A 24,610-nucleotide genomic window follows, 5' to 3' on the forward strand; every position below is an offset into this window, starting at 1 on the left:
GGTTAGCAAGGATGGGAAGAGCAGGCGCAGACTGAATGTGTATCTGCCCTGTTGCAGCCAGGACGTCTGCAGGAGGGGAGGGGGTGCAGGACCGAGCCCCCTCAGAGATGAAGAGACCGATCAAGTCTTCAAAAACCTTTTTCGAGGTCTGATGCTAATCTGAGAAAAGTAAGGAAAGGCAGTTAAGAACCTCCTCCCAACAAGTCCTTTTAGGACAATACAGGCATTGAGCATTAGGCTGTAGGTAGGTTTTGAAGTGAATGGCAGAGCTATTTTCTTCAGTGAGTATTGCCATCCGAGATGATCCCGGCAGATGCACAGCTGTGTTAGGGAAAGCGTCATTTTTCAGACGACAGGAGGCTGTTGCCTTCGTTTTGCCCCTCAGTTCGCACACCTCCTCTGCTACCATGGAGGCATCGGACAAACTCTACAGAGCGATGCTGCAGGCAGCGCAGGGGCCGGCAGCGCCCAGGCAGCGAGGGGAGCAAGGGGAGATGCGGCGCTGGTGGCGAGGCCGGAGCGGCGGCGGGACAGGTGCTTGGGAGGCAGCGTGGCTGCAGTGGCTTTTTCTGCTTTGGAGAGCTAAAAGCAAGGATGTGCAGCACGCTGGCTGAAGGCCAAAGGGTGCCTGGGGGATCATAAAATATGACCCCCGACTGCCCTTTCCCTGTTATTACAGGGTGGAGGGATAAGGCCATTCAACTGTAGAAGTTTTTATTGATGATGAACTTTAAACAAAAGGTAATGGCTGTCTCTCGGGAAGCATAAATGATAAACAAATCTTAGCAATATGTGCTTTGGCTGATTCATTACTAGACTGTTGGGAACTTTGAACTTGAGCAATGTCAGTATTTTATTTTCTGTGTGTATTGGCTGAGAAAAGGTGGCCAGAGCAATCCTTCTTCAGTGCTGTTGTGCTCTGCGCAGTATTTGCCTAGGGAGTTGCTGTTGTCCAGATCTGCTTTCCACTCAATGCAATGGCAAGTAGCTAATTTGTTGGCTTCACTGGAATTTTTGTTCCTGGTTTGAGTGAGCATGAGGTCAGAGAAGGTTATTTCCCAATACAAATGAACCTGTCCTAATCTCTCATGGCGACTGTCATATTTCCAGGGTCACCCTTGAGCAGGAGGAAGTTATCCTGCAACGCGCAGCGCCTGGTGGGATCAGGGGATGGGGAAGCTGATCTCCTTTGTGAAGACTGGGAGCTAGAGGGGGGAAAACAGAGTTGCAAGTTCACAGTAAATACAACAGCAAGTATAAACGCGGGAAGAGGGAAAGGTGTTTCCTACGTAACACAGGAGAATAAATTTAGACTAGAAATGAGAGGAGGGTTTTTAACTGTCATGGAAGTGAGGTTCTAGAGAGCATTTTGATGCGACTACCATGTCAAACAATCTTTTTTGTTTTAAGATGATGCACAAGAAACTTAGGTGTGGGGTTTCATGATACAGCTATCTACAATAGCATTTAATTTTCTTATTATTGTCTCTCTCTGCAGCTGTTTCCAATCTAGATGAAGAAAGTAGATGGACTGTGCACTACACCGCTCCATGGCACCAGCAGGAAAATGTGTTCCTGCCCTCCTCCAGACCACCTTGTGTGGAGGACCTGCACCGACAAGCCAAGCTGAACCTCAAGTCAGTACTGAGAGGTAAGATGCTGCTGCTGACACTGATGCATCCTAAAGGGTCAGTAGTTTTTGCCACAGTTTTTGCAAACATATCCACGTTGCAGGCTTTGGAAGAAATTTATTTGTTCTTCTGCCTGCAGCACATTGGGAACTTTGAGTGGGGTTTACCCACTCAAATGTAGAGATAGGGGAAAAATGCTTTTGCTATCAAGAGAAAAGGAAATGTGTTACCTGGCAGAGCACTCTAGAATGGAAAAGGGGAAAGCCTGGTGTCTTTCGGCCATTTCCATTTAGTCTTTGGAGTGTTTCCAAAATGGTACCTTCCATTTCAGTAAGTCCTGAGTTACTCCATTTGTGCTTCAGTGTAAGAACCACGTCAGGCGTGTTTCATTTGGTGATTTCTTTTGTTGTTGTACAGTGTCATTTCCAGGGATGTGGCTGTTTGGGAAAAGTTGGAAAAGGCATTGAGGGCAAAGAAGGGAAATGGGGAACAGGGCACTCACAAGGACTCTTTCAGTAGTGAAGGTGCTTTCTTGCAGAAGGATGCAGCATTATTGGGGTTTTTTTGGTTTTGGTTTGTTTTGATTTTTTAAGAACCAATTTTTACCCTTAGTACCTTCATTGGAGGTGTACCCGTGCAGTCTGGCATGGGAGGTGTTGTGCTGTGTTAGTGTAGCCATGAGGACAGAGGCAGGCAGCCAACGGAGAGGGCTGCAATGGCTGCAGACCATCTGTCCCGGGGCCAGAAGTAAAGTTTAAAATTACAGCTTAATGTCCGTGTTCTGGAAATGGTTAACCTAGATTTTTCTTTACATTGGCTATTTAACAAAGGGGGTTACCTTGCAAAGAGCTGACTCATTTCAAGTCCCTTTTTGTTTCAGCAGGAACTGCAGGTACTTGATACCTTGCAGAGCTAACCTGATTTAAAAGAACATTGTAATTTTTGTTTGTTTAACATGACATTTCTGCTTTTTAAACATGCAGAAAACTTCATTTTGTATGTCTGAATAGAGAAGTGTTTGGCTGCCGTATTTTATTTCTCTTGCCATTTCTCCAGTTAATTCATTTTCACCATCCCTTACTAGGTGCCTTTTGTTATCATTTAATAGAGGAGTCTTAACAGCCAGTGCTATTAGCTCATGCGTGGCTCAGCAGATAGCCTGTGTGTCCTCTATACTTATTATTGGATTAATGCATTTGTGTGGCCCTTTAGCCTTGAAATGTTTACTGTTCCTTTGCAGACACACTTACCAGTTCTTTACAAAAGGAAAATATTTGCCTGCTTTAGATTAAAAAGGACACTGGTTGTGGTTAGCTTTTTGTAAACTTTAACTACTCATTCTTGTATTTTTCTGTTCTCTGTTTGGGACTATTATCAAAGAAAACTGCACAGGCTAAAATGCTGCTCTGATTTTCTTGCGTTTTGTCAGAAATGTATTTGCTGCAGTTTCATCTTCTATTTCAATAAATTTATATCTAATATATTTGTGTGAAACTAAGTAATATATGCTGCTTCCCCCAGCTTACACATCTGAAGTTATTTCGGTCTGCTGGGTTTTTTCTCTAGAGCTGCTGCTCTTTAAAAAACAAAAGCTATTCAGTACTACTACAACTTACCAGTTAGCCATTTGTGTTAAATAAACTGGCTTGTGCCCATGATGTAGGACTCCTTGGTAATGAAGTGAATTTCAGTTTCATGCTTTTGGGGTAGTAACTGAGAGAGAGAAGAAACTGTGATGCCTTCACCAGACCTCAAGCCGCTGACATAGTCAACAAAACTCTATCTGTCTGTCTGTCTGTCTATCTATCTATTTCTTTTGCCTTAAGCTCCTTCCCTAGGCCGTGTTTATTCCCTAAGAGGAGTTTTAAAATAACTCCTTGCTCTGGCCTGTAGCTGTCCTCAATAGCTACAGCATGAACTTATCACCATTTTCAGTAATTTCATTCTTGCCTGTAGGGGCTCTAAGTAGTAAGAGAGGCATTGACTAAAGTTTTATCACTTCTACTCTGCTGCTGCTTCAGCCAGCGCTGTGAAATCAGGAAGATGCCAATGCTTCTGATGACATTTGGAGGATTGGGTTAAAAGTTGTGCAGCCAGAGCTGAGTTTCATTCAGTGTAAAAGTGCTGTAGAAATCGTGATGTGATTGTGATGACTGCTGAACTGCTTTTCCACCTGGCTTCTTTCAAAAAGGCAGATTTTTCCAAAATGTCTTAACAAGTAGGAAGTAAATTGCCTAGCGCCATGTGATTATAGCATAGAAGACCTTGAGCAAAAGTAGCCTCATGAGAAGCACCAATGGGCTGTTATGGAGACTTTAATTCTGCATTTCTTGGCCTCCTGATGAAGCTTGCATTTTGACATCTTCTTGCTGTTTCAAATGCATTGGTCGAGGTGAAGCATGGGGCAGTAGAACAGGTGTATGTGACCTGTTGTGCTGCCTGGGTGGTGGGGAATGACCAGTGTTGGATGACAAGGTGCACCACGCTCCATGGTGATGAATCCCCATGTTCTCCAGAAAGCACTTGCAGAAACTGGAAAGGAGTAGAACAAAAGCAAAATTAATTTTTTGTGTAAGTCGGAGATGAAGTAGTGGATGTGCACAACAGGGGAGAAGTACTTAGGTTTGAGTATAGGGGAAACTTCCTCGCAGTAAGGATACTGAAGCGTTGAAATAAATTTTTGGGGCTATGAAATCATTAGAGGTTTTTAAGAATAGATGAGAGAAACACCACTCAGAAGTCATTTGTGTGTATTTGATCCTACCTTTAGAGGAGGTAGTGAAGGAAGAGAGAACCTCTGGTGGTCCTATCTAACTTGATAATGTGGTCCTGTGGGCTAAACTAGTAGCTATAGTTCAGACCATTAAAACACACCTGTTTGAAAGTTTTCCAGTCCTGTTCTTGTTTGGATTATGAGATTTGACGCTGCTGGTACATGGCAAATTGATTGCAGACTATTAAATTGTTAATCCATTCATTGCTGCCCCAGTGAATGCGAAAAGTAAGTATAAAACTTAGGTAACAAATAGCAATTCACACGTAGAGCGCAACAGTCATTTAAACTACCTGTGAAGTATATAAAATCTTGAAAAATAATTCAAGCAAGGTATTCCTTTCTATCAAGGTGTTTTCGTCTATCTAATATTAACTAGGTAAAGTCCTGACTACCTTTTAAGGTAATGAAAGGTCAAACCTATTTATTCTGGTACAATTTTAACAGCTCAGCAAATTTTTGACAGCATGGGTCTAGCTAAAAAGCCTAGTGGAATAGATAGGAAGCTGTCTGTTGTCTAGAATAAACTTGTAAGTACCACTTAAGGAGCAGAAAAGCTATTATCACGGCTTATTCTTAAATTGGTTTAAGAATAAAAAGTTAGGGATAAAGATACAAAATGTATGATATCTAACCTGTCTTAAGATAAACTAAGTACTCTGCCTGGTGATCTCTGCATGCTCTGTATGCCTTTACAGGAAGCCACATTGTGTTTGGAGGAGGAGATTTTTCCTTATTTTTTTGTGCAGGTGATTATTTTACTTTGTATATTATATATTGAAATGTCCACTGCTTGTTGCACTGTTGAAGTGGATGCAGCATGTGATAGTAGGTGTTGCACAGGGAGGTTTTTTTAGATTTTTGTACCTATAAGCTAGACTTCTATCCTTTTGAAATCAGGGGAAAATACTGTGCTTTTGCTTTATGAAGCTACTTTCAAGTATAAATGGTAAGATCTTGCATTCGAATTTGTTCATAACTGAGGTAAAGCTATTTATTCTTCTTTAGGTATGCAGGTGCTCAGGTACCACCTGAAGTTTTCAAAAACAGTATTTTCCAGTAATCTGAATTAGGAAATGAAGCACTTAGAAGCTGGAAACTTTGTGATGCACAGTATATCTGTTCTTGAGAACCAAAGTGGCTTTATGTAACTTATATTAAAATGTAAAGTTGTCGTTGACTAAAATCAGTGGCTTGAACTTGTTTAACCCAGGCTGTGTTACTACATTTTAAATGAAAGCTCTTGGTTGGCTTAATGTGGTGGCTAGAGTAGAAGAGCAAATTCAGCGGCACTTCGTAATCATGGTACCATTGCAATATGACTTAAACATTTACAAAATGATGCGCTTCTTTGGTGGGGGTGCTAGATCCTATTATTGTAAATGTTTTGTTTACACTGGATAAAACACGTTCTCCCTTTCTCTGGGGAAGCAGCCAGGACCTTCCTGGTGGAGCAGGTGGGGTGACATGTTGGATGTCAAACATGTGCCATCCAAGGCACCTGTTTCCCTGGCCTTGGGGCCAAGCTGCTCTAACTGGCCTTTCCTGAGAGCTGGTCTTAAGTGGCCCCTTCCTCATGTTTTCGTGGTCACCTTATCTTTTCCAGCATTCAAATGTTCAGATGGAAACAAAACAGTATTGACCCTTGAGGAGTCTTGTGTGACTCTCTGGTCCATGCCACTGGTTCTTCCTAGGGAGTCGTGGAAATGGAAGATGGAGAAGGCAGGTGGGGAGGAAGAGCTGAGGCTCTGCACGGGGTCAGGATCCCCAAATCAATCCTACCTCCTTGCGCCGTGTGCTCTGCTCCAAGGCTGAAGGACTGGCAACATGAGACTAAACAAGTCAAGCAATGTTTCCTAAGTGGCTGGACCAGCTCTGAGAGTCTGCTGGGGACAGCAGAGCTATGAGTTTAATGTTGTTCAGAGTGGCATTAATTAGTTTTTTTTAAGGCAGACCATTATCTGTGCTGAAGGGGCAAGTGCCACATACCCCAGTGTTTCCTACAGCTTTTTTGATCCATGAGGCCAAGATGTTGAGCGGGTGTTCAACCAGAGTCCGGAGAGTAGCACCATGAAACAGCCCCCGTCCCTGACACAGTGCACGGACAGATCTGGCTTGTTGCTCTGCAGCATGGTTGTGTTTAAAGAACCATTGTCTGAAGAAGTCCCTAAAGTATAGTGGTCTTCATCCGTGAGGACAGATACAACAGCAGTAGTATATAGCAATGATGCAAATATTTGGGTAAGAAAAGTAAATTGAGACTAATCCTTATTTTTGCGAACTGTAGTATAATCTAAAAGTGCCAAGCAATAAGGCATGAAGCGCGAAGATGGGGAGGAGACACAGTACTACTGTAGTGTTGCTTTGCTTAACCGCTTGGAGCATGTCATAAGCGTGCCTCTCTACAGTCTGTACAGGTTTGCAGCATTAGCAGTGTGTTCACAGGTGCAGGTCCAGTATCCTAAGAGGACAGCCTAAAGTGATCTGGAATGCACTGGCCTCGAATAATCTTGCAAACTATGATGAAGTGAAGGAACAGGAAAAATTTTCCTATCACACCTGAACTCTCCTTTGCTTTTGCATTTTTCGAACTGTCCTGTGTTCTCCCTCAAATGTGGATGTAAGTCAGTTGGAGTGATGGGAGGCAGAGAAGGGCATATATAGCCTGATTTCCAAGGGGCAGTTATCTTCCAGTTCCAGCAGTTAGCATTGTAGAGCACTTTTGCTTTGAAAAAAAGAAAAATGGGGGAGAAGGATGAGCCCCACTGTTGCGTGTTGTCATTTCTCCATGAGTGGGGACACTACAGGCATGAAGGGCAGGAATAAAATAACTCTGTTAATGTTAAAGGGCAAACACAGCCCGACTGGAATGATACCAGGCTGTTGGGAGATAGCCAGCTTCTGAAGGGTCTTGTGGGTGCTCTCTCTGCACAGTTCAAGCTGCCGATGAGGGGCAATGTCTTGTTGCATGCTGCTGGTTACTGCCTGGGCTGGCTGTCCTTTCCAGCAGATAACAAGGTGTCAGGTACGTACTGAGGAAGGTGTACCTGTAAATAGTGGCAACAGTCCGTATGCTGACTTCCATACTCCTTTCCAGGCTATAGCTGCAGAGGCTTCCTGCACAACTGCCTGTACTTTGTGCCTCTTTTACCCCAGGGTAATTGTGTTGATTCAAGCTATGTGCATAATATAGGGCTCGTTGTTCCAATGTCTGCGATGATTCATTTATTATCTCATCTTTAGAAGAGCTGGATTTGGCTGACTGTAGCTTCTGTTTAGCTTTGTTGGACAAATTCAAGGAATGTATTTAAGCAGCAGTGATTGAAACACTTGATTTGTTTTCCAGAAGACATCTGGTTAGCATTGTCAAATAAAACCGGATTTAAGTAGTTACTCATAAAGCCTCTATTATGTCTTGCTGCAAGACCCTCCAGACAGGTATGTGTTTAGCCTTTGTTTTCTCAGTGCCTCTGCCAGATCAGTGTTCAGATGAGCAATATTAGGGTCAGCCCTACTGGTCGATAATCCTGCTGAGAAGATTATGGACTTAAAATAATCTTATGTTTCATTAAAGAGCTGCAAAATAGGGAGGAACCACTTCATATTAACAATAGGTCCGGTTCAGGTTCAGAGAGATGTCAAGATGTGAGCTCCCTACCAACTGGAAACCTTAATGAAGTAAAAGACCATTAATGGCTAGGGGTAGACCATATGTTCCAGAAAGGCCTTGGAGCTGTAAAATAGAAAAATAGAAATCAACTTATTTCTTGTTATTTTAGTTTCAATAGTCAAGTTAGTACCAGAGGTTCTGCCCATGTATCCTGCCCTTTTTACTCTTCCTGAATTAATTCACAGTACATATGTTGATGGTTTTGGCCAAGTTCCATACTCCAACTGCCCTTTCTAATAAGGAATTTAAAAAAATTTAAAAAAATGAGTATTCAAATGAAACTAAGTAGAATTTGACCCGGAGTCTACACTGCATGTGTTTGAAAGATGCTCCCAAGGAATATCAGACTTCGGTTATTTCCTTTTTTGCTTTTCTTCTTTCCTCTCTTGGATTGGGGTGTTATACATGCCTGTTTGCAGCTTTTTAGATAGCTTTATCATTAAGTGTCCTAGGAGAAAAAAAAAAACAAAAAACAAAAACAAACTCCCTTCATATTTTTGTATTAGCTGTGTTCAGTTGTCTAAGAAACAACAAATATCCACAAAAATGCTAGAGAAAAAGCAGGAAGAATTATTTTAATGCCAACATCAAACATGCAAAAGGAAGCAAATAAACTGTTAAACTTAAGACATCTTGTCACCACTAAATGTAGTTGTATAACACACTTGCAGAAATTTAAATTGACTCAAGCCAAACGGTGATAATTATTTTGAGCACTCCCCAGTGACAGCTGGTTAACAAATATAATTTGTAATGGCTGTTGCATTTTGGTGCCATTAGAAAGGTTTTCTGTGTGGCTAAATCATGCAGATTACCTGGGGAATTAAGGGTGAGATTAAATGTATTTGTTTTTTTAAAAAACTTGAAGAAAAGAAAGAAAGGAATGATCAACACGTTTGCATTGACTTAACCCTGTTAAAGGTATTTTCACATTGCAGAGTTCCTTTTAGTTTGGATCCTTCTTAAAGACTTGATTTGGACCCTTGAAAATAAGTCCTAACTGCATACTTGCTTTACTTTAATGTTACACTTTCATGCCCCATCCTTGCGCTATTACAAGCATCTGTGTGGCTGAGCCCTGAAGCAGCTTGGGAGAAGCCAGTCTGGAAGGGTGGGCTTCCCAGCCTGGCTGGGCATCCAGTCACCATGTCAGGACGCCCTTCCCAATAAGACAGTGAGCACTTGTGCACTGGAGGGAATAAACCTAACATACATTCGGTTGCTTTCAGTAAGATTTCTCTGAAGCATCCGTCCAACAGATTTCTCCATCGTGGAGTCCAGCAGCCCTCTGTTAGGGTTACCTTCACCCCATGGAGCCCAAGGCATCTTTGTTTCTGGGCAACTCTGCACAGCATCTGTCATTAAAAGCTACCTTGTTGCTGGACTTGGCTGCTTATTCAAGAGAGGGAACACACGTAACAGTCTTAAAAAAGTCTGATAGACCTTTCTTGTTACTCATCAGATGAGAAGGCCTTGCGGTAAATGATTAAGTTTTGCTGATGGGTTAAAAACTTGCCACTTCATATGGCACTTGCTTGTGCAAGAAGTGTGTTGGGTACCAGTGTTCACTGTCTCTACACTTGTCTTATGCTTTTCTGTATGTACTGATAAAAATAAAGATCTAGAAATAGCGATATACAATTGCATTTTGGGGGAAGAGAGGGGAATAAGAGGGAAGGTAGCTGGATTGGCAAAGGCTGGTGTTAGCCAAAGCATCTAGATCAAGCTGTTGAGCAGAAGTTTTTTCAGCTGGGCTGCCACGGTACTACATCTGTTGAAATTCCTGACCCATTAAAATGGGAGTCTGAACAAAACAGCGCACTGGATATATCACAGCTGAAGTTCATGAACTTGCTTTGCAGTCAGCATTGGTTACAGTTCAGTTGTTACACAAGTGCATCATTGCTGTGGCTTTACAACATATTTTAAAGCTTTGATATAGAAGCACTCCCTGTGATAGTCAAGTTCTGCAGATGATACGGGGATTTATACATTTAAGGGAAATGGGATTTGATCCAAGCTGAATGAATTTTTGGGAGGAATATAAAGTGGTAGAGGCAAGCTGTCTGCCTCATATTTAGATCCAGGGACAAAAATAGATGCTGTATTAGAATTAAATTGAGTGGTTTTTTTTAAAGTCATATTTAGCATGAGATGCTTGTCAAAAACAAGATTGCCTTTGTACAGCTCTGCTTTTATGCAGCCTGTTTCATCCACACAGAGCGAGCTGTGCATTCTTATCCCCAGTTTACAAATGAGGGACTCATGAAGAGGCACAGAGAGAAAGGCAATAATTTTAGTTAGCTTTACTAACCAAAGAGACGTTTGAACTAGGGCGTCTGTTTTAATTACCGTCCCAGGCTTAATCATTCTCAACAAGCTCTTTATCTTGAAAAGTGACCTCCCTGAAATTCCCTGGTTAACTGGGTAGTTATGGTTTTATCCACGTCTTACTACAGCGCTGCGAGCAGGCAGAGAGGCAGCTGCGCCCTTTGAAGAGGTCCCAGTTTGAGCGTGGCTCAGTACGCACCAGTGCGACTGGTCCCAGACAAAGCATAGCTCTGGCTGTGACTTCTCAGGTGGCAAGCTTTTTGCCTAGTGTTCAGAGCACACTGTTAGGAAGATGAAGATTTAGCCTGTGCTCACCTCATCCTTAAATAATTTAAATTTGTATCTACATGAAACATACTTTAACTTGCAGCGCTCCATTTTAGGCAACTGTTGGATGAAAAGCACATCATCCTCAGAAGTAAAGCTGTTGAAATCCCTGTTACATTCTCCTGCCCCTCACGAGAGGGATGCCTGCAGCATTGGACCCAGCGCTGGTCATTACTGGTGTGGTGTGGATGAGAGTTAAGGCACCTCAGGTTCTTCCTTAGTTGGCTTTATCCTGAGGTGCCTCACTATATACTCGCATGCTGCAGGCAGAGTGTAGATACCCGCTAGGACTCTGAATTTTGGAGGCACGTACATGAAATTTAGATTGTGTCGTGTCTGTCTGTAGATCGAAGTTCTTGACTGGATCTAACCCAAAGTGATTTGCTCAGATGCAGCAATGCTGGGTGGGAAGCCAGGTCTTCTGGCACCCACGCCTGTCTGTCACCAACCCACCAGGTCTCAGTTGTCTCAGCTCAACTGGAAAAACAAATTCAAAATATGCATGAAGTAAATTAAAATGATATGCAGTTATTTTTCAGCTTTGAAACAGAAGGTTCTTCTAAAACAAAAAGCGGTGATATAGTACATATTGTGGTTGTTAAAGTGCAGTGTGACCTATAAAGTAATGGGTCATTTTTTAAAGTTTGCTTTTGTAAGACGAATGTATATTGTACTACAGTCTGTCTGGTTTTAGGTGAAACTTTGAAAAGCTACTTGTAAGACAGTGTTTATAGTTGTGACTTAGGGAGGAACATGGTTTGTGGGTATTTACAGAAAAGGGGGTTGGATACAATGTTTAAAGATAAAAAAAAAATATTCTAACCTCAGGGAGCAGAGCAGTTTTCCAGTGATATGTGCAGTGAATGGATAAATGTGTTTTAATATACTAGTCAGCAGATTTATTTCTGTAGTTGACAGTTCAGCTGACTCTTGCAGTTAATAGCCTCTCTCTAGTACCAAAAAAAATAAAAAAAAAAGAAAGAAGAAAATCGCAGTCTACAAAATACAAGTTACAACATGAAAGGTTCTGCCAAGAAGTCACCCTGACTTCAGCTGAGATAATTTTTCAAGCATGCAGATGCAGCTGTCAGCTCATTGCTTGTCCCTTCTTGCTGACAAGGAGACATCAGGGGGTGGTGCAAAGGCAAGCAAAGCATGTGCTGGTCTTTCCCCTTTCTCCCTCTGCACTGGGGAGTTTCTGTTTCGACGGATTTGGGCAGCTCTGCCGGGCGGGCAGCGCCTCTGCTCCTCTGGGAAGCTGCCCCTGGTCTGGCTGGCATTTTCTCTTTGGGTTTTAGTGATTGGTCTCAAGTTCTAGATGCTGTCCTTGGCTATGAGGCAAATTCAGATGTTTCTGGGACGTTATCTTTCTGTCTTTTGTTGCTTGACCCATCCCGTGGGATGGCTAGTTATTCTAAGCAAGTCGGAGCTATTTAGATATCTGAATAACCTTGATGCCAAGTTTCTAAGTTTATACTTTTGAATACTGCGTTAGTTTAATTTGCAGCACAAGTGTCTTTACTGGTTACTAATAAATACTTAGAAACACAGACAAGTGGGTTTTTCATATTAAACTCTTTATTAGATGCTTGTGAGAGTGTGTCTGAGTGTGTATGTGTGGATGTAGACAGCTACAGAACTTAAGGCCTGATCCTGTGACGGTCATGTGAGCAGTGTTTACTTACACAAGTAATCTCTTTAAGGCTAATTTACTAAGTGATGGCACCACGTTCAGACCTGAGGTGTGGAGGACTGGTCCAGGCTGGTGGCAGAAAGCTGTGGCTCTGCGCTGCCACTGGGGCCGCACCTTGGGGACACATCCCAGGCTCAGATGGGGTCCAGCCCTGAAAATCAGCACCCGGAGCATTTCTCTCTGCGGCCAGGTCAATACAGGGTGCCCTGACCCTGGCAGGGAAAATAAGTTTTGTGAAGAAGCCCATGAAGAATGACACCTAGTCTTGCACAATTCCTTTATGATAAAAAAAAAAAAAAAAAAAAAAAAAAAAGATGGCAAACTTCTGAAAACGACAGTGAATCCATCTCCCTCTGACCAGTGCTGCTGCTGGCAGGGCAATGCATTTTCCTTCATATAAACTTTGAAGATGCTGCTACTGGTTTTAGTGGTAGGAAGCTTGGTAGGCACAAAATGTTACGAAAGTCGGTTGAAGTAGAGGGAAGGAGCCCATGCATGCAGTCCCCTCCCGGCAAACCCAGCCTTGCTTTCATCACGGAGCAGTGCCGTGTGTAGGTCTGACTAAGCAGACAAGGTAAATGTTAATCCTGGTTTTCCACAGTAATACCATGTCAGACGAATTACTGAGGTATCAGTGTTGTGCCTTCTGTTCACTCTGGTGATTTGTGGCTCAAATTATCACGTAAGAGTATGGTTTCAAGTTGTTGGAAAAGCAGTAAATCGTCTCAGTGTGCAAGACTTGCTCCTGTGTGTCACCAGCTCAGGGTCAAATTCAATTACATGTGAGTTCCTCTTATAAAATGAAGAGGAGATCTGGGCTGAGAGGCCTTGGAGGTATTTGCATACATTTGGCCTGACTGCCTGCCGCAGGGGCCGTAAGGTTTTACATGGAGAGGTCGAGTTATTCACAGCAGCACTGAATTCAGTGCTTGTGGCTCAAAGCTGTGGTGCAGAATCGTGCACAGCTCGATTGAGCCCTCGCTCTCAGCATGGTGCTGCTGGTACCCGCACATTCCCCCACTTAGTTACTGTGAGGGAAGAGAGCAGAGAAGGGTGATGCGCTCACCTGCTGTCGGTGAGAAGCACATCCCCAGCACACTTCTGCCTGATGCCAGGATTTAGCAAACGCTGCAGTAATGAAAGGCCGAGCAGACATACAAGTGATTGGGTATACAGCAGGGACTCAGACATAATGGTATTGGGCACTGACAGCTTTAATGCATTTTCTTCTGTCGTGCATCTCCTGAACATTGTATCCACCCTGTTCTAATAACTGTGAAAATGATGGGGAGGGGGCCTTTAAAAGGCTTGTCGACCATGTTTCCCACACACTTCCTTCATGCTTAACTAAAACCACCCTGTGAACAGCAAAACTCAACCTCAGGCAAAATTTCCTTCTCTAGGAAGGGTTTAACTTGTACCACATAAGTGGGGATAAATTTTATTATAATATAATCTGACTACAGTAATTTTTAAGCAACATTTATATATAATACAAAGGAGGTTTTGAAATTTAACGTATCGCTAGTATAGAAGGAGAACGACAAGAACTAGTCTATGGTTGTACCTAGCCAGAAAAGCACTTGCAGGGCAGCCGCAGATGACGGGCAGCACCCCTGCGCACTCAGCCCCAGAAGCAGTTGGGGGAGGAAGGGGAGGTGGTTCCAGCCTTCGTGCCCTGGCACCGCCCGGTGCAGCCACCGATCGCGATTGCCAAGGCAGTAGCTCTTTCCGGGTCCTCCTGGGCAAATGGTCACTGTTTGTGTAAACAAAAACAGTTCATCTTGGGCGCAATAATATTATTGCAGAGTTCAGATCAGATACATGCAAGATTATGACTTTGAGCTTGCTCTGCGAAGCTCAGATTTGAACTGGCAGGTGCATCCTCAGGATTGGGTGTTTGTGTCCTGCCTGATGCAGTCTCCTGGGGTTTGCCCTGGCAGTTCTTAGGCAGAAATATGGAAAGGCTGTGCATGTTTTTGTGTATTGGATAATGTGGGTAATGGCAGCCCTGCTGCTGGGTCCAACCCAGAGCGTGTATGTCCCTGGCTCAGCTAGGACTAATGTATTGTCACATTCTTAAAATCGAAGATTATTAATAACTGCAACTGGCTGTATCCTTCTGTTACCTAGTAAGCTTTCAGTTACTGAAATAACTTGCATAACTGTAAGAACGTGTTTGCTAACTCAGTGTATAGTGCTCCTCTCTGTTTAGGATTGTGGGAATAGGACAAGGTATTGCTCCTCAGGGAAAAAGGAAACATGTCTGGAGTCTTTCCTAGAGTAAGTATTTCTAGCTTCTTCCTGGGTATGTTTTACATAAATAAAAAAACCATGTATCTGAAAAATACAAACTTGATTGCTTACAGAAGACCCATGCGCACCTTTAATAATAGTGATGAAATGGGGGGGCGCCCCCCAGCTTAGAACAGTTTTTAAACAGCGGTTGCTACCCTTGATCTGGCAGCAACAGTAGCTTCAGTTAGATCCAGTGATTGACCTTGTGTTGCACTTGCAGGCTGTTGCAATGGGAAGTAAAAGATACCTGCCTAAAACCTTGGCTGAGGTTTGTTGGCCTCAGGTGCCCTCCATGGTGTGTGTTTCTTGCTGTGCTGAGAAATGTGCTGTGACAGTAAATAAACAGAATAGCTGTTCTTGGGGACAAATCGCCTTTTTGTTGGTGTGGTTCACCTGGCGGTTTGTAGAATTCTCTTGGCTTCTTCAGCGACGTTGCTGCAGTAGCTTCTGATGTTACATGGATCTTGTGTTGTGGACAAATGGAGGTTGTGAGCTTGGGGAGGAGTGGCTGGAGAGCTGCAGGGAGGAAAAGGACCTGGGGATGTTGGTCGACAGCCAGCTGAATATGACCCAGCAGTGTGCCCAGGCGGCCAGGAAGGCCAATAGCATCCTGGCTTGCATCAGAAATAGTGTGGCCAGCAGGACTAGGGAAGTGATCATCCCCTTGTACGCGGCATTGGTGAGGCCGCACCTCGAGTACTGTGTTCAGTTTTGGGCTCCTCACTACAAGGACATGGAGGTGCTGGAGCGTGTCCAAAGAACGGCAATGAAGCTGGTGAAGGGTCTAGAGCACAAGTTTTATGAGTGTTGACTCCAGTGTTGACTTCCTTAAATTTTTGGAGCTCTTCTGGGCTTAATGAAATGCATCATCTTCATCTCCTTGGTTAGGACAATAAATAAGGACAAGCAATTAATATCGGAGGGTGCATCTGTCACCCTCCATAAGAGCCCGTTGTCCTTGGAGCATGCCATGATGCCTGATGTCAGAGAGTTGTAGAAGTGGCTAGCCAGGACCCTGGGCCTTATACCAAGAACAGGAGAAAAAGTAACTGCATTCCTATGTACCCCTTAGGGTACGTAATTTCATGTTTGTTTGTGGTGATTGGTGACTGATCTGAAAGTAAAACTTGCAGTGTCTAAGTTGACAACTTAGCATGTTAACCCACGCTACAAGTTGATGCAAGTCTGCGGGCTGTCTCGTTCTGCCGCAGCCCGCTCATCCTTGTTGATTTGTGGCTCAAACCGACAAACAACCCATCGGGGTGCTCGCGTTTGTGAGTGTTATGTGCTGGATCTGGCTGGATCCAGTGCAAGTTTTGGAAGGGTGGTGGAGGAATTTGTTTTACTGCAGTTGCTGGCAGTCATTTTTCACCCCCCTCCTGAAGTACAGCAGCTGTTTGCCAGATGCATGCAGTGTCGGCATGCTCACATTTGCGAAACAGGTAAACAGGGTTACCAGCGCTCTGTTCCTGAGCTGTAGCATTGATCTGGATCTCAAAACCCACCAACACTGCCCTTGGTCCTTGAATTGAGACAGAAGTGACAGGTTCATGCCATACTGCCCTTTCTGACCCCATCTGGAAACATGTGGTAGGCCAGGACGTACATCTGGCTCTGATGGAGATGGCTAGTTGTCAAACTGTAAGCTTGCCTTCTCGATGTGCATGTGCAGATACAGGGGGGTCTACACTGATTAAATCCTCATAGAGCTGTGGTTGCTCTAGGTCAGTTAACCCATCAGCACGGAGTCCTCCAGACCTCAGTCTCAGAAGCATCTGAGTATAATAGAGGAAATGCTGGAGTTGGAAATCGTAACTCCACTTAACCATTTGCCAGGCAAAAGCCTCTCTAAAACCTTGCCCTCAATATATTGCATGTTTTCCATTTTAACGGGTATTAAAAAGGTCAAGATAAGGAGACGGATGAGAGAATCACAGAAAGTCTTTCTCCAGCAAGTGATGCTAAAAGCACTTTGTGTCATGATAATACGTGTGTATTGTGCAGAAATTTCAGTTCCTGAGACAGAAATGTACCAAATACTTAATTTTCTTTTTGCTTTTCTCATCTTTCAACAGATTCAGATATCTGTCTCTGGAAATGTAAAGCTAACAGTTTGACTGGGCTGATGAGTTTGGTTACTGCATCTTGAACGTTTAATTTTTCCTTATGCTCTGGCGTCTGTTATTCTCTAGCACAATCACACTGAATATCAATTAGGAGGCGGGAAGATGATTGTGGAAAACTTGGGTGAGAGGGATGAGATGCTGACTGAGGTTTTGGCCGTTTTGAGTGGGGATGCATGTTTGCTCTGAATTCTTTCTGAACTTTGAAAACTCTTCAGTAGTAAACTGTACGTGCTCTGCAGCGACGTGAGATTTTGAGATCCCCATGATTTGCATTCCTCTCTCCAAAATCACAATAAATGGTCTCTTCCACGGGCAGGAAGACAAGACAAGTGGTCAGTGCCAAAGTTATTTAGCAGATGGTGCTTGAGTAGTGAGCAACATCATCATTTCAAGTGTAAAGGCACATAATGGATGTCTACCGGCCTGGCAAATGAGACCCCCGGTGTTACTCACATGCTTCCATCTCCCGTCCTGCAAGATGCTGCCATCTGTCAAGACACCGAGCCAAGCCTCACCTAAATAAATAAATAAATAAATAAATAAATCTCCCAAATAAATAAATAAATTTCCCCCTTCTTTCCAAAGCTCTTGCTATCTCTGGGTTAAATAAAAGCCATGTGTATGTACACTATGTATGGGCATATATATACTACATGTGAGGGAGGGGAAAATATAGATACAAATATAAGAAATGCACCTTTGGGTTCTGTTACTTGGGACAGACAATGCTAACGCATGGTAAACAGTTTCAGGAAAATAGTGTGTAGTTTCGTGAGTGCACTGTACACCAAGCATAAACAGTAATGGCTCTTGTAATGAATTAATCTCCTCTTTCTCTTCCGGCAGAGTGTGACAAGCTGCGGCGGGATGGCTACCGGAGCTCTCAGTATTACTCTCAGGGCCCCACCTTCTCCTCATCCTCCAGTGCAACCTGTGGAAGTTACCAGGATGATTATGAAGAAATTGAACAAAAGGTAATGGTGGCGGGGCAAAGTGCTTGAAAAAATACATGCCTGGTGCAGTTTAATTGCCTGCCATAATATTGTTCAAATAAGGTGGGATTTTTAGAAGATCGTAAAGATGCTTATTACTTTGAATTACAGTGATCTTAGGTCATCTGACTTCCACAGTCTCTTAAAAATCCCAGTTCTACCCTTGCACGTATATAAAGTTCCCACTGGCAAAATAAAGGTGTGAAACCCAGGAGGAGTTTGGTAATGTTGTGGAGGGAAGACCCCATCAAGGGTACCTGTTTTGAATCTGTTAAGTGTTTACATTCAGGTAGCAGGAAGAGCTGTTAACCAGCCATCAGTGTACTGGCATTGTAACAGCAACCTGTGCACACTTTTAATTGCTAATACAGGTAGTTATGCAGTTTCATTAGGCAGAGGCTTTGTCCTAATGCATCACAACTGTTTGCATAAAGGCATCCAGAAGAATGAAAGATTGCAGCTTTCTTTCAGTTTGCTTCATGGCTTTCTTGTTTATATGCCCACACCTCAACTCCATGTATGCTTAGCTTAGAATCTAGAAATAAATTAAACAAATAAAGAGAGAAAGAGAAGGGACAGTTGAGCAAAAATCCTAATAAAGTTGTCATAGAATCATAGAATAGTTTGGGTTGGAAGGGACCTTTAAAGGTCATCTAGTCCAACCCTGCTGCAATGAGCTGGGGCATCTACAACTAGATCAGGTTGCCCAGAGCCCCGTCCAACCTGACCTTGAATGTTTCCAGGGATGGAGCATCTACCACCTCTCTGGGCAGCCTGTTCCAGTGTTTCACCACCCTACAGTGGGTAGCACTGTGGGAGGCACTTTGTTCCCCTAGTCCCTATCTTGCAGTTCAGCCACTCAAGAGGTGTGGGAGGAGAGGCTGCCAGTGAAGAGTGAGGCAAAGACGTTGTTGAGTACCTCAGCCTTCTCCTCATCTGTTATGAGTTTGCCAGTCTTGCTCATTGGGGGGGTACGCTTTCTTTGACCTTCTTTTTCTGGCTGACATACCTGTAGAAGCCCTTATTATTCTTTGCATGCCTTAGCAAGTTCAGCTCCAGCTGTGCCTTGGCCTTCCTGACCCCATCCCTACACAACTGGGCAGCATCCCTATACTCTTCCCAGGATACCTGTCCCTGCTTGCACTGCCTGTGCATTGCCTTCTTGCCCTTTAGTTTGACCAGCAGGTCTTGGCTCATCCATGCTGGTCTCTTGCCTTCCTTGCCTGATTTCTTACACCTGGGTATTGAGAGCTCTTGCGCTCTATGGAAAGCCAGCTTGTTCTGCTCCCTTGTCCCTGAGGGCAGTTTCGCAGGGGGTCCTATTGACTAATTCCCTGAAGTGCTGGAATTTTGCTTTCCTAAAGTTCAGGGTCCTGACTTTACTCTTTGCCTGACCCATATCCCTCAAGACTGTGAACTCCACCAGTGCATGATCACTGCAGCCCAGGCTGCCTCCAATTTTGACATCACCAATTAGCTCACTTGCCTTGGTGACCAACAGGTCCAGTATCGCATCCCGTCTGGTAGGGCTGTCTATTACCTGGCTTAAGAAGTTATCCTCAATGCATTCCAGGAGTCTCCTGGATTGCCTGCAGCTTGCTGTGCAACTTTTCCAGCAGATGTCAGGGTGGTTGAAGTCTCCCAGCAGGATGAGGGCCTATGTATATATCTGTATAGACATATATAACAGTATGTCAAGGCGTATTGTTATATATACATCAATTTATATATGCTTCAATTACAGAACTAGTAAGTTGCATTAGTGTTCAAAAGAAGAAAAGAAATTTTGCTCCCCTGTCATTACCTTACCCTGTTGTGCCTGTGGGCTCTGAAAGAGAAGCTAACTTTGGTGCTGGGGAAAAGGACATTAATGCTGGAGTGGACAGCAAGATGGACTGAAGCCTGGCTGTCCAAACCTGAAATGCTGGAGCTCCTGGGATTTTCAGGCTAGATAATTCTAGAATACTCTGCCACAAACTGTTGCTCAGAGAGTGGGAGGATGTCCTTGATGGTAACACAGTTTAATTTCTTTGAATCATTAGTAAACCATATATGCCTCTGTAGCATGGACCAAATAACTCTGTCTCTATACAAAGTGTGCAAATCCTGAGAACTCACTTTAAAGGGTAGAGTGTTTTCAGTTCTGTCCTCCATGGTTTTTAATCACATAATGAAAGGTGTCGTGGATTACGTACAGTCTCTCATCCAGGTGGTGATTGCATTATATCTGTGTATTGGCAGGGAATGTTAGAGCATCTTGTTTAGCTGTGTGTGGTATGTACTGGCAGTGAGCAGAGAGTATAAAGCACATTCATACTGTGGAATGAGTTATAATGATAATTTGCAAAACCTTACTGAAATAAGTAGAATTGCTATTTCCACTGGGGAAAGTAACACATTGTTTGTTGCTATTAATGTACTTCATATATATGCATACATACATGTTATCAACTTGTCTTAGCCAATGCTGTGCAGCATATGACCATCTGCACATGTAAAACTAATGTAACGTTTAAAAAATATACTCTTTTTTTTTTAACAATTCGAATGAGAGCATATAAGCATGGGTGAGGCCTCTTGGAGACTAAGAGCTGTCATCGTTATCTTGGTTAAGGTTTTTCTGGAGTGTTAACATAATGTGTTACTAACAATTTCTGTGTATTCTGAAAAAAAAGTTAATGCAACTAATTATGCTTCAAGGATAGGATAGCACTTCCATTTCAAATTGGAATATTTCCTTTAAATATTTTTAGCTGAAAGGATGATTCAGAGTTGTGGAGAAAGATAGTTGCCAAATTGACAGTCTTGGATGTTACTGATTATCTCAGTACCTTAACCTTAACTCTGCCGCTCTTATTTGCAGCTCAGAAAGACGTTAATCCCTTGTAAAAGCTAGCATGATCCTCCCTTCATGTTGTAGAGTTGAGTGTTTAGTGGTGTCCTTTGACCAGTATCTTTTTTTAATTGACTTTTTTTTTTTGTAAAGGCCTAAAATTTTACTCTTTTTTAAATGAACACTTACCACAACAGATCTCTGAATTATAATCCCACTGGTAAAATGCCAAGTAATTCTAATAAGTGTTATGCCTTGAGCAAGTCATATTTCAGCTGTCAGAAGAGTTCTTCAGTAACAGCGTGGAACTGGGGTCACCAGAATCCCGTGATTCAAAATGTGAACTCCTCACCACCAGATGAAAGCTTTGTAGCTTTGTTGTCTATTCAAAGCAAAAAAGCCAACATTTAAATTCTGTACATGCAGTACTTAATAGTTGAAATTCGAGAACAGCAGAATAATGATGGATGAATAGCTATTTACTGTTTGGAAATTTGCTTCTAAGTTGACATAATTGCCAACTTGCAGAAAAACTATGTTTTGCTGCATGCTGATTTCACAAAGGAATCCATCTTTCCCTACTCTTTTTCATCTGCTTTTTTAAAAAATGTAGCTTGTCTGTCTATGCTGGAGACAATATGAAACCATGGGTAGGTGATGCGAGAGGAGACTTCGATCCACAAACATTCTCAGGTTTTGTGGAGGTGAGTGTCTGTCACCAGCGGGTAATATTCATGCCACAAAGCAGATGGTTCAGTGTAAGTCTCAGAAAATGTCTAAGATAAGCAGAACATTTGCTGTTCTGTAGGAAAACCCCTAGGGAGAAGCAGGCAAATTAGCCCAACAAAAAGGCAAGCAAACAAAATTAGAAAACACAGAAAGCTGAAGTCTCTGAGTGGTAGTTGATATAAAATGAAGTTCTTGGAACTACCCTTTTACTCTTAACGTTGATTCTTACAAGTCAAATTAATGGAGCACAGGCCAAGCTCCACTGCAGTACTCATCGTAATTGAGTTTGTTGGAGATTAAATTGGTTTATCTGGATTTTACATCTCAGTACTGTGACCAGTGTCTGTCTTTCTCATCTCTTACATACCACTGTTGGTGATGCAACTTGGGAGCTATTCCTGTCCTTCAGTATTGCTCTGTTTTCCCAGTGTCAAAGATATATTGTGATGTCGCTTTCAAACTCTGGTTCCCCTTATGTTCTGAAACGTATACATTGTGTATATTAAATGTATTTGTCTTTTGTGTGTTTTTTTCTCGTTCTTTTTTCTTTCCCTTTTTATCACTCATTCTCTTTGTTTCTTTTTGTCTTGCTCAACAGTCTAGTCTGTTAGATTGCATCTCTCGGTCTTGCATTAGCGCCTGCTGTAACTTGGTTCCCTGGAACAACAAGGTACCTTGCCCACAAGTGGGACCATCCAGCTGCCATATCTGCAGCTTGATGTTACGTGTAGCATTTAGCATATATGCAGTCTTATTCTGCTCTTAGCCTTCAGTCATTACCTGCTTCTGGTTTCTGTTTAAAAAAAAGTAACTGCTCAACAGAAGAATGCCATGCCAGGTTTGTTTCCTTTATTTTTCCTCATTACTCCTTTTTGTCTGCAGTCCAATATCCTCTATTTACTTGGTTCACTGAAATTATTTTAATTCCTTTTTGTCTATTAACATTTGCATCCTTTGAAACCCCTCCTCCAATGAACACTGTATTTTATTTAATTGGCTGCTTCATTGGCTTTTAATTAGTCAAGGAAAAACTTTACTGATTTAGTGTTTGTTTGGTTTTTTTTTTAAATGATGAATGTGAGCTATAGAGAGTACTTGCTCCCAGGCATGCACTATATCATGTTTTTTTTCCATCTATGAAAATGTTTGTGTGCCAAAAACTCATGGTATTTTTCCCCAGGTCCTGTCATTTAGTTTATGAACTTTGCCTTGATATAGTCTGTTAAGCTTCGGGTGCAAAAACATGTATTTTGCTTATTCATGAGGAAAAAAAGTAAGTTTTTCATAGAATCGTGGAATTGTTAAGGTTGGAAAAGACCCTTAAGATCATCGAGTCCAACCGTTAACCTGTCACTGCCAAGTCCACCACTAAACCATGTCCTCGGCCAAACTGTTAGCTGTCCGTTTAAGATCTGCAAGAGTCTGTTTGGTATCTTACGTGAAAGCAAATGCATTAGCTGTATTGGCTTGAGGGACCTGAGGCCTAATTCAAAATGTTGCTTGGTGTTAAGAGGGGCTAAAGCAGTTGGGCACTCCAGTTTGGAGGTGGGAATGCCTGAGAGCCCTGAGGCATGGGCTCTGGCAGAACTGGAAGATACTTCTAGGTGGTGGTGCCCTCAGCTGGCTTCCCTGCCCCTCTGCTGCAATTGCATGGGGGTGCTCTTGTAATCAGCACATGTGTTTTATACTGCTTCACATATTTTTGAAAGTAGTGCTCGATTTACTGAGTTGAAACAGCAGTTCAAAGCATAAAATGCCAAAGCATAAGGAAGTGAGTATAGAAACTCTTGGAACAAAGAGGGTAATTCTTCACTCACCACATACTCACACTGTGCAATTGCTGCAAGAATTGTGGATGCTGGGAGTTTACATGGGTTCAGAAAGCAACTGGGTAAATTCTTGGGAGGGGGAGGACTCCATCCAATTCTGAGAGAATATTCAGGGGAAGGTATCACTGTATGCATCCTCTGATTTAATTTCACGTGTATATCACTGATTGGCTGTTATCATAAGGCAGATAGTAGGTAGGCTTTTAGAGCTCAGAACCGATGCAGTACAGCTCTTATGTTTTTAATCCCATTGCAACAGAGTAGAGGAAGAAGAAAAGAACATTTCTGCAGTGCTGGTTAAGGTGATAACTTGCTTGATGGTCAGTAATTTCTGCCGACAAAAGAAAAAATTGCTTCCTTACTGAGACCATGAAGGCTATGAAGTGAAGGGTTTAGTACGATAGCAAAGTAGGCTAGTGCAACTGAAGATCTGTGTGTAGAAGTAATAAAGGGGAATATTCTGTGAAAACCTGGGGGACTAGACTGGGGACCTTGGTCTGGAGGACACCAAATAGAGCAAGACATGACTAATTCAACCTGAGTGTAATTTCATGTGAATTTGTAATGTGGCAGTGTTCCATAACACAGTATGAAACCCCACGGGTTGAAGCAGGCACATAAAATGACATTCTGGATTGACCAAGAAAGAGGAGTTTAAAGGATTGGGGGTTGTTGTTTTTTTTTTTTTCCCTGTTATTGTCTGTCTTGATCCCTTTGCATTGGGTAAAAGAGCATGTGAAGCCATCAAACCTAGTAAAGTCTGGAGAAGAAATTGGATGTTGGCAAATAGTAACAGACAGCTGAATTAGTAGGGCTCCTGTCTGCAATGTTGATATTTCCACCCCCACCCCCAATTCTGTTTTTCTGAGAAATTAGAATTTAGAAATTATTGCAGTAGGCAGTGAGGTAAAAGACATGACTAGAAGTTTGAAGTTCCTTTGCTGAAAGGTAAAATTTGTATGGATTGAATTTCCCTCCTGGAGGTCCCATATTGTTTCAAACAGTGTAATATGAACCCCTGGAATATAAAAAGATTAAGAATAAACAGGGTATTTAGGCAGAGCGTGCTGCAAGACAGACAGCATATACTCACTTGTCATCTGAGACCTCTCAAATAGTGTGAATGTGCTGAGATAGTGAAACCCTTTTGTTGTATCTCAGCAACTAAGATAGGCTGGGGGACAATATGTCAACAAGGCAACGGCAAGTCTCTGGCTTACTGAGTCATATAGCTTGTCTATAGTATATTTATAGGCCATTTCTTTCCTGGATTCTCATTGCAACTCCCATTTGAAAGTTCGTGCTTTTTCCCCTCTAATGCATGTTCATGGAAACACTGCAAGGTCGAAGGCTGTTACTTTCACATCCCACCTTTCCC

General features: G+C 42.7%; 1 protein-coding gene across 9 annotated transcripts in view; it reads left to right on the forward strand.

Moving 5' to 3' along the window:
- NHSL1 (NHS like 1) overlaps positions 1 to 24,610 on the forward strand; it is a 184,107-nt gene that overhangs the window by 129,304 nt on the left and 30,193 nt on the right. For all 9 annotated transcript variants that reach the window (XM_087776214.1, XM_087776215.1, XM_087776216.1 and 6 more), the window contains exons 2-3: positions 1,499 to 1,651; positions 17,696 to 17,823. In XM_087776214.1, coding sequence (XP_087632340.1) covers positions 1,499 to 1,651; positions 17,696 to 17,823 — 281 coding nt within the window. The remainder of the gene's footprint in view (positions 1 to 1,498; positions 1,652 to 17,695; positions 17,824 to 24,610) is intronic.

This window comes from Nipponia nippon, unplaced genomic scaffold, assembly GCF_047370975.1.
Source record: "Nipponia nippon isolate SJK-2023a ecotype South Korea unplaced genomic scaffold, ASM4737097v1 scaffold_4, whole genome shotgun sequence".
Lineage (NCBI taxonomy): Eukaryota > Metazoa > Chordata > Aves > Pelecaniformes > Threskiornithidae > Nipponia > Nipponia nippon.